The 10,593-nt window shown below is 41.5% G+C and overlaps 1 protein-coding gene across 30 annotated transcripts in view; it reads left to right on the forward strand.

Annotated features, from left to right (window-relative positions):
* The window catches only part of PHACTR4 (phosphatase and actin regulator 4), a 113,428-nt gene that overhangs the window by 86,397 nt on the left and 16,438 nt on the right, over nucleotides 1-10,593 (forward strand). For all 30 annotated transcript variants that reach the window (XM_086331255.1, XM_086331261.1, XM_086331294.1 and 27 more), the window contains 5 exons: nucleotides 1,502-1,666; nucleotides 2,381-2,776; nucleotides 6,340-6,928; nucleotides 8,263-8,450; nucleotides 9,230-9,383. In XM_086331255.1, coding sequence (XP_086187381.1) covers nucleotides 1,502-1,666; nucleotides 2,381-2,776; nucleotides 6,340-6,928; nucleotides 8,263-8,450; nucleotides 9,230-9,383 — 1,492 coding nt within the window. The remainder of the gene's footprint in view (nucleotides 1-1,501; nucleotides 1,667-2,380; nucleotides 2,777-6,339; nucleotides 6,929-8,262; nucleotides 8,451-9,229; nucleotides 9,384-10,593) is intronic.

A 10,593-nucleotide genomic window follows, 5' to 3' on the forward strand; every position in this document is an offset into this window, starting at 1 on the left:
AATAATGTGTCTTAAACTTTCACTACATGTTTTTCTAAAGTGGGGGTCTTTGTTGGCTTTGAAGTGATTCATTGCTTTACATTCTAGAAAACCCTGTTTTTTGTTAAAGCTGAGCTATATTAACATGAGTAGTAACTTACTACATTTGCATAGCTGTTGTCATCTTGCCCCGTCTGTTTTAAAATTTAAAATACAAATGCTTGTCAGAATACTTTCACTTTAGAAGTACATTTTCATTCAGTGCTCATTTGACTTAGACTTTTTTTTCACTACTTTTAACCCAAGCTCCACCTGTTATTGAGACTGTGTAAAGAATGATACTATCTAATTTCTTAGTAGGAAATGCTGGGTTGGGGTGCAGGAGTCTACAAGGAGTATCTCCCTATGAAAAACAAAGAGAGTAACTAGAGAGTAATTAGTTCCAGTTTCCATGACCCTAGGAGGTGAGACAGTTCAGACTCTAACCTCAGTTTTTCAGTTCTCTCCTCCAAAGGAGTCTAGGTAACCTCACCAGTAACTGGGAACATTTGTCTAACTGTTCCGTGAAAAGTTCTTAACCTACAAGTATAATAGCGATGAGTGGTCATCCCAAAGCCTGCAGCCTGGTGATCAATCCTGCCATTTAGCTTATAGGAATCCGTCATGTGTGTTAGGTTTACCTTTGATCTATCAGTTCTCCCCCTTGCTGTCTACTCCTGATGCCCTCAGGCACCTCTGCTATTTCTCACCTGCCTTCTGCTCATTATTAGCTTTCCTGTTCCAATCACTGCCTAATGCATCCTTCTCATCCTTCTCAGAGTTAATCTTCTACAAGACAGAGCAGATCTTATCTCTCTCCTACTTGAATTCTTTGGCTTCCTGTTACCTACAGGATTCAGTCCAGACTCCTTTACCTGGTGTTTGGTACCCTTCATAGCCTGGCTCTTGCTTACTTTTCCATTCTCTGTTCTTGCTTGTGTTTTCATTCCTATTAACACTTTCTTCTGGGCATCTGTTCTCTTCCCAGGCCAAACTAATTGTCAGTTCCCAAACATGTCAAATAATCTCATACCTTCATACATGCTATTCTTTCTTCCTACGTGTCTTTCCTTATCTTGTCATCGAGTAGTAGGCTCCTGCTCCCCCTTTAAGACCCAGTTTAGCTACCACTTTCTGTGAAGCTTTTCTAACCCCATTGCCACCCCCAGGAGAATTGTGTCTTCATTCCTACCATAGCACTTTATTCATTATAGCTCTTAACATTTAACATAGTGATTACCTATGTATAAGGAATCTGTCTTATTCATGTAGCAAAGCACATAATAGACAATCAAATGTTTATTGGAGAGAGGAATTACTTATTTTCATTGCTATTGTAAATCCAAATAATTTAGATCTCAATAATAAGATAAAACAGAAAGAGGGCTGGATGAAGGGGATAAGAAAGGTTAGAAATTGCTGACTCTTCTCCCTCCCTGATGACACCAGTCCACCAGTTTGCTCTTTCTTTTGGACCTTGCAGGTGGTGAGGATCCAGGGAAGTTGAGCCATGCCACATTAAAGAACGGCCACACCACCCTCATAGGGAGCACCAGATCTTCTAGTCCAGTCCAGGTAGAGGAAGAGTCGGAAAGAATAGCTAGTCTTAGGAAGCCTGTTCCAGAAGAGGAGCCGAAGAAGCGACTAGGTAATTAACTCTGAGTTTTCTAGTTTAAGAGCCATGGACTGGTCATTCTCATTTATCTCAGGGGATTGCAGGAGCCAGAGGAGAAGTAAAATCCAGAGGGACTTCTGTTTCCCTCCAGCAATTCTTCAACTAGTTGCCGCTTGAAATAGAATTTCTCCCCTCATTCTTATATTTACAAAATACCTAAATTTGTGATTCTCAAGGACTGAGGTGTGTTAGTTGCTCAGTCATGTCAAACTCTTTGCGACCCCATAGTCTGTAGCCTGCCAGGTTCCTCTGTCCATGGATTTCTCCAGGCAAGAATACTGGAGTGGGTTGCCATTTCCTTCTCCAGAGGACCTTCCCGACCCAGAGATCAAACCCAGGTCTCCCGTATTGCAGGCAGATTCTTTACCATCTGAGCCAAATGGGAAAAGGCTATTAAATATCAGATGTCTGTGGGATTTTTTCAGGCTAAACATCCCTCCTCCTTCACCCAAGGGACTCTGTGTCCAGTTGCCTGGCTCTTGTGTGAAAAATCACTATCATAACGAGCCTCTCTTACTGATTGAGAAAGTGTTATATCCTAAAGTGTGTGAGGTTGGGAAACTTTGTCTGTAAACCAACCTGTACGTTAAATAATAGATGGAGTTGACCATAAGTGGTAGATGTGTTACCTTTTTCAGCCTGTCTTGTGACTCTCTTTCCTTTTAAATCCCATCTATTATTTCACAGGCTCCAGTGGAAGCCAGCCTCATTCTGAAGCAGAGTTCGTTCCCGAGAGTATACCCAAACAGCCTTTACTCCCCCCTAAAAGACACTTGTCCTCTTCTCACGAAGCAAATGAAGGGCAAGCAAAGGATGCCACTTCCTCGGGCAGCTTGGCCAGACCCAGCTCGTCTGCCTCCACCACTGCCATCACCACAGCACCTGCTGCTACCATGGCTGCCACGAACCCAGCAAAAACTGTCCATTCCTCTGGCCCCCCTTCCCAAGCACCCAGGACTCTGCCCGCTGCTCCTGCCAGCACTCACACCACTGCTACCCTGAGCCTTACTCACACAGGCCCTGCCAAGCAGCCCCCTATTCCACCCCCGAAACCAACTCACAGAAACAGCAACCCTGTCATTGGTACGTAAGTCTTTAGCTTTCCAAAGTTTGGGGTTTGGTTTGGTTTTAGATGGTGGTTTTATTGGGTAATTGGTACAATATGGATTTGGTCTGTGAGAGAGTTCTCCATAGCTTGTCCCTTTGAATGCCCTCAGTATAGAAAAAAGTCTTGAAAATGAGACAGATGGCTATGAATGGAAACAGTGGGGTCAGATATCACTGAAATTAGGTTCAAGGTTTAGGAGATTAATATTTATTTTTCCTAAAGCATTGTTTCTGAACTGCTGTTTATAGTTGGTGGACTAGACATACGAACAGACGTGGGTTTGACCTACATGGTGAAAGGGTTTGTTTTTTTGTGTTTTTTTAACCTACTTTAAACTGCCAATGCATGCCTTCCTTCAACATAAACCCAGTAGATAAAGTGGTGATTGTAGAGGTGCCTGTGTAACTTGTGGTTCAGTATCTAACATAGCATGTTCATGGGGAACTGCAAAGCTACTTAAACTATCTTGATAAAATCACGTTTTGTTTTGGGAGAGTTAAGGATGCTACTCGTAATAAAATGAGTGGTAGAAGAATTAAAGCAGGGAAGATAGTAACTTTTTATTGGTTTAGTAAGTTTTTTATATGTACAGGAATTATATTTAGATTGGTTTTCGTTATATAAATTTAGAGGAATTTTCAAGAAAGGGAGGAGAAGAAAAAAGTAGTTTCTCAAGAAAAATGATATTAGCTTTAGTACTGCTTAAAGTTTTTGTTAATGATTGAATGAAGAAATAAAAAGTGTGCTCATTAAATGGCTAATTAACCAAATTAGGTGGAGTGACTAGAACCCTGAAAAACAGGCTTAGAATTCATTGTGAGTATAACAGGTTGGAGTAGCTTGAGAAAAACAGGATGGAGGTTATTACTATTATCACAGCCTTGGATGGATAGTGCCATGTTGACTTATCTCTGAGGATCGAGGAACTTTCCTACACTTGTTTTCAAAACCTCCATATGAAGTTTTATCTGTTTTATCTAGTGTATAGTTAGGGCAAAAAGAAAGTGAAGAAGTTGTGATTGGCTCAAGGTTATAGTTAGTGAGAGAGAGAAACCAAATACAGGCCTTTCAACTCTAGAGTGCAGGCCTCTGTCTGTACATTTGTGTTTTCAAACTGTTGTTTACATAGGGGTTCTCATTGTGGTCACCTGGAGGGCTTGTTAAAACACAGAGTGCTGGGCTCTGCCCGTAGAGTTTCTGATTCAGTAAGTCTGGGGTAGTGCCCGAGAATTTACATTTCTGACGAGTTCGCAGATGATGCTGATGCTCTGTATATGGGAACCACACATCAGGAACCACTGCTGTCTGTACTGTACCCTGGGCCAAACTATAGAGGCCGCTCCTGGCCTCAGGTGAACAGCCCAAAGCAATAGGCGCTGTGACTGAGGGATTGACAGCAGTCCATGAGCAGTCCTCAGCTGAAGGAGAAAAATAGGATAGTTCACTGGGTTTTTATTAAAGTTAAATAGATTTAAAGAACTATTCTTTAGGGTGTTCCCTGGTGGCCTAATGGTTAAGATTCCAGGCTTTCACTGCTATGGTCTGGGTTCAATTCATGGTCAAGGAACTGAGATCCCACAGACTGCAGGGCACGGCCAAAAAAAAAACTTTATCCTTTATTCTGAAATTATGGATCTTCTTAATTCTTTGGTGTTAAAAGACCTTTTTTTTTCATGAAGGGGTTATGCTAATGAGTGGTTTACTGAATATCCAGGCTTAGTTGAGGGAATTCTCTTGTGGTCTAGTGATTAGGGCTCCATGCTTCCACTGCTGGGGACCTGGGTTCAATCCCTGGTCAGGGAACTAAGATCTCAAAAGCAATGCAGCATGGCCAAAAAACCCTTAGTTGAAAATAATTAAAATGTAAAGATTAACAACCTGAGATTGATTGAGAATGTCTTTTTAATAATGTTGGTCCATGAAACACAAACATTTGGAAATCAGTATTTAGACATTGGTGTGTCTACTAACAGGCATGATAGAATTAGGACTAAGGACTGATTAGGAGTATTGGGACTAAGGAAGGACCTCCATCAATAACTGATGAAGGGAATTGTAACCCCTCCAGTGAACATTTTGCGTCTTTCCCGTGCCAAATGCCATTATCACAGTGTGTGTACCAGAAGTCCTTTCCTTTTCAGGTAAATGTTTCCCTTAAATCACTAAAGGTAACTTACTTTATCAATTCAGTTGTTAAAATACTCAGATTTGATCTTGTCAGGGTTGGATTTTGTTGTAGATGGAATAGCTAACCACTGTTTTTAGCCATTTCCAGCAACTGAACAGCAACAATTTTTAGCCAGCCAGCAAAAATCCAGTCTACCAGAATATATCTCTTTCATTGATCCTAAAATTTCCATTTTTTGAATCCTTTTTTATAAGTATATGTAGTATTTTTCTAGAAATACCTTTTAAAATTTTACTTATGAAGAATAACGTTAAAACATCATATTAGCTAGACTTTTACTTTGAATGCTGCCAATGGAATGGGATTTAGAGCAATTAAATTTTTTTATTTTAGGGAAACTTGAGGTGTTGCTGTCTAGGTAAGACATATAAAACCTTTGTAAACAATTGGTGGGACCAAAGTGAGGGGTTTGGGTCGAGGGTCGGAGGTTGGTGACCAAGAAAACTACTGTTTAGAAAGTTAAAAAAGAGAGAGAGAGAGAACTGCTGTTTAATTATTTTGCCAGGTTGACCTTTTGTGATGTGATGATCCACTTCTTAAAAGCCATTTGGAGTTCTAAAAGGGACTTCGCTCAATCGACACCTGAGACGTGTGGGCTTGGGGGGTCACATAAGGATATATACTGCCATGGTACAGGGAGGGGCCTCTCATCTAATAAACATGTGTTGAGAACCACTGTGTGCCAGGCACTGTGCCCCACCTTGTGAATATGCTGATGGAGACAAGGGACGCCCTGTCGTCAAGGAGCCCGTGTGTACTGAAAAGTGGAGATGGCAGATTGGATGTAAAGGACAGGAAGAGGTGTGGGTACTAGTGAAAAACAAAGTCAGGGGAATCCAGAGGATGGAACCTCATAAGAATGAGTCCTGGGAACTAGCTGAGTCCTTAGCAGTTTGTAGTATGATCTTGGGCAAGCCACCTAACTTTTGGGGCCCCAGTTTTTCCTTCTGTAAGATGGTAAAGATGATCTGTTATATAAGAATATGAAGTGTTGTTAGACAAAAGAACTTATTAGCCACATTTTTTTGTTGTTGTTTCTTTTTGTATTAACTTTATCTACACCAAGATCAAGTCATAAAAAGTTGTCATGTCTGCTATTAAAAAAGTAAGAAATTTCTCATTAGAGTATTAAGGTGGTGGTCATTTTACACCTCTATATGTCTGTTGGACCTTCTACATATTTAAATATTAATTGTTTGTTTCACGATGAGGTAGAGAATGGCAAAGCCATAAAATGGTATAATTAGCACGGAAGATGAAGACAACTCAGCTCTAATTCTAGGTCCTGGGCTGGCCCCTCAAAGCACTGTAAAACCATCTTAAATTGAGGTACTGCTTTCTCTTTTCCAGCTGAATTGTCCCAAGCAATAAACAGTGGTACGTTGTTATCAAAGCCATCCCCACCTTTACCACCGAAGAGAGGCATTCCATCAGCCTTGGTACCCACCTCAGAGTCTGCTGCTGCCACCACCGCCACAAAAGCACCAAGCGATCAGAGAGAGAAGAGCGCGTGCTCTGTGGGCTCTGAACCCCTGCTGACTCCCTCCTCCTCCCCACTGCCTGCTCATATACCTCCAGAACCCCCTCAGTCCCCTCCATTCCCTGCTAAGACTTTCCAAGTTGTGCCAGAAATTGAGTTTCCACCTTCCTTAGACCTACCCCAGGAGATTCCCCAGCAGGAAAGCCAGAAAAGGGAAGTACCCAAGAGGATGTTGGACCACAGCTTCGGGGAGCCCCAGGTACCCCCTAGGCTGCCCCCAGTCCCGCTGCACATCCGAATCCAGCAGGCCCTAACCAGCCCACTTCCCATGACTCCTCCCTTGGAGGGCTCTCATAGAGCTCATTCGTTGCTCTTCGAGAACGGCGACAACTTTTCTGAGGACAGCAGTACCCTGGGTCGGACCAGGTCACTTCCCATCACTATTGAAATGCTAAAAGTGTGAGTGCCTTTCAAGCTTGCTTCTTGTTCCCTCTTTACTCTAGCTAGCCTTTCTTGGAAAAAATTACTTATAGAGAAAATGTGAACAAACTTAAGAAGAGTACTCAACAAATAAGACACGTTCTTGAATTTGGACTTTTACCCTGCTCATTTCTATAACATTGTTTCCATAGCAGAAATTTCCATGATACAGAAATTACAAATTTCTCTACTTCAAAATTAAAACCACTGTGCATTTTTATGTCTTATAGAGGAAGCAGTGTAACGTGGTGCTTCAGAACATTGACCTTGGAGTAAGCTGGCTCTGGGTTCACATCCCAGCTCTGCCTCTTACTACTAGCTTACAGTAGTGTGTGTCACTTGACCTTCCTGCTCTTTAGTTGTGCAGCCTGTAAACAGGAATAATACCGACCTCATAAGCTTGTGAGAATGCAATTAGACAAGTCTGAAAGCTCGAGTGCCTGGCATATGATCTTGGTAGAGAGGGCAGGGAGAAACCTAAAGAAAAAGAAGGGAGCTCTGAAAAATGGTTCAGTATTCCAGCTCTGTAGACTGGAACTGCTCATCTTTTCTCTAGTTCATCTGTCCCCACTCAGTAGTTATTCCTACTTTGTCCGTCTTTTTAAAATTCAGACAAATTGTGACTGAAGGGTAACATTTCTTGGCAAGCTGGAAATTTGTCTTACTAAAAGAATTGTTGTAGAGCTGTTTCAGTATCCTCCTTTTTATTTGTTCTGCCATAATTTCTTGTACTTCCTGGTCTTACTTATTTCATATCCTGGAAAGAGACAGTTTAGGAATTTGAAGGAGGTTACGTCATAGTTTATGCCTCCAGAATGTAAAGGGGAAAAGTTAGTTTTCATCTTTACTTCTCTTTGCTTCCTTGGTTTGAGAAGTGGGTTCAGTATTTTTATTGAGTGTCTTCCCTGAGCCAAGTACTGTGTCAGATGCTATGTAGTCTTCTCATTTAGTCACACCAAAGCAGACTTGCATCTTATATATAGGTCATCAAGGCCCTGTGTGCCAGACACTAGTGCATTCTAGAATTTGTCTATTTCATTCTCACAACAAGCCAACAGGCAGGTATCATCCCCATTTACAGAAAAATTAGGTCACTTAAAATCTAGTAAATAAGTTGTAGCTCTGGGATTTGAGCCCAGAGCCCTTCAGATTAATAGCTGCTAAAAAGTTTCTTAGCAAGATTGTAAAAAAATAAGGAAAAAAACTATAAATTATTTCATTCATGAACTTTTTCAGTTATTTAATACTTTGACTTGCAAATCAATTACTCTTTATGTCTCTGAAAGGGAAATGTAATTATGTTAATTTGTTAGTCCAGACGATGAAGAAGAGGAGGAGCAAAGCCACATATTTGCATTCGATGAAGATGTAGCATCTACCTCAGTCATTCCTAAACTACCGCAGTGTCTGCAGGAGGAAGAAGAAGGGAAAGAGAGTGACTCTGATTCAGAAGGTCCCATTCAGTACCGAGATGAAGAGGACGAAGATGAAAGCCATCATAGTAAGAAGGGGAGAGAAAGAGAAGGAGAAGGCTCTCGTACAGATACAGCTGTGTGTGGTCTTAGCAAGCGTAAGATGCATGGATGCAGACCCCCTCTCCCACCCAGGCATCTGGCTGACTGCTATTGGAAGCCTCTGGGAAAGACACTTGTCCTTGCTGTTCCCGTCATACAAGCCAGTCAGAGGGAGCCCAATAGGTTGAGTCAGTCAGGTTTTATGTGTTTAGTTTTGATTTAAAAAATGTTTATCTTGATGGTATTAAAGAATGTGGAGTAAAGGGAAGTTAGTGTTTGGGCTTTGTGGAAAAGACAGAAGTGATACTCTCCTTCAGCCTTATAAACTTAACTATGTTCATGGGGCAAAGGAAAAAATATATATGTTCATATATACCCATCTGCGAATAATAGAATCCTGATTCCTGAAAATGGAAAGCAATTTTAGGAGGAGGAGAACCATCTGAGGTGTGTTAGTTCAAATGCCTTTCTGTTGTAATTCAGAGGCTGTCCCCTGCTTAGATGATCCCTCTTAGAGCAACTCTTACTAAGAAGAAAATGTAGAGAGAGAACTGGTAGAAGGGAAAAGGTAGAGTTAACCCATCTGAGTCCATCTGCTGCAAAGATTTTTAGATATCTTCAGCTTTACCCCCACCTCTATGTTAGGTGACTCATTGGAGGCCAACTAGAAAGCTGGGATTCTGATAATGTTTGTTCAGATTCTTACCTGGCTCCAGGTAAGGTTGAGCCTGAAGCTTCTACATGTTTTTCTTTCTCTTGTGCAAAGGTGCTCTGGCCAACAAAGTGAAGAGGAAAGATACGCTGGCCATGAAGTTGAACCACAAACCTAGTGAACCAGAAATGAACATGAATTCTTGGCCTCGAAAAAGCAAAGAGGAGTGGAATGAAATCCGGCACCAGATTGGGAACACACTGATCAGGTAGGCCTTTTCTTAGAATATATTGATCTGATTTGATTATGCCAGTATATGTGGGCTTCCCTGATTTCTCAGTTGGTAAAGAATCTGCCTGCAATGCAGGTAACCCCGGTTCGATTCCTGAGTGGGGAAGATCCCCTGGAGAAGGACTGGGCTACCCACTCCAGTATTCTTGGACTTCCCTTGTGGCTTAGCTGGTAAAGAATCCGCCTGCAACCCAGGTGACCTGGGAGACCTGGGTTCCATCCCTGGGTTGAGAAGATACCCTGGAGAAGGGAAAGGCTAACCAATCCAGTATTCTGGCCTGGAGAATGTCTTAGAGACTTACTTGGTGGTGGAGCATTCATATATCCTTTTTTAAAAAATTTTAGAAACAGTTTTTTTAAAAAGTTAGTTTAAAAAAAAAAGCATAGTTAAAAAAAAGTACATGTTGTACACAGATGGGTATCTTCAATGAATCTGGAAATTAAGGAACTAGATAGCTCTCAGAGCTTTACACCATAAGATAGACATGCTGTTGTTGTTGTTTAGTCACTGAGTCATGTCTGACTCTTTTGTGACCTCGTGGATTGTAGCCTGCCAGACTTCTCTGTCCATGGGATTTCCCAGGCAAGAATACTGGAGTGGGTTGCTGTTTCTTTCTCCAACGGATCTTCCTGACTTGGGTGGAATCCACATCTTCTGCATTGACAGGTGGATTCTTTACCACTCAGCCACTAGGGAAGCCCCAAAAACACATAAGTGTGTTGTTTTTTTTTTTAAATTTTAGTTTCTAAGAATTCAGGTGGTTCCTAGGACAGCAAGGCTTTTCTGGCATTTATCCTGTTGCTCAGCCCTGAGGTCCAAGCCCAGTTAAATATCACACCCACAATTTCCATTGTATCTATTTCACATGTTCCATGTAACTGCCTCCTTTCAAAGTGTTAGTATTAATATATTTTTCAAGTCACTAGAACCAAAAGCATAGAGAAACTGAATGCAAGCCAGCTTCCTGCATATGTACTACAAGTAGAGCCCAGGTATACAGACAAGTTTGCCCACCTCAGATGTTTCTCTAGGTAGAGTAAGGAAAAGGAAGGTGGAACTCTTGGCATAGTCCTTAAAAATAATTAAATAAGGATGCCTGTTCATTAAAATATATTCTCCTCTCCTACCTCAGACACCAGGCTCTGCTGTTGGCCAAGATGGCAATCTTAATGCAGACCTGTGGCTC

The sequence above is a fragment of the Bos grunniens genome, chromosome 2 (genome assembly GCF_055505025.1).
Source record: "Bos grunniens cultivar Pamir isolate PY7600 chromosome 2, Bosgru_T2T1.0, whole genome shotgun sequence".
Classification (NCBI taxonomy): domain Eukaryota; kingdom Metazoa; phylum Chordata; class Mammalia; order Artiodactyla; family Bovidae; genus Bos; species Bos grunniens.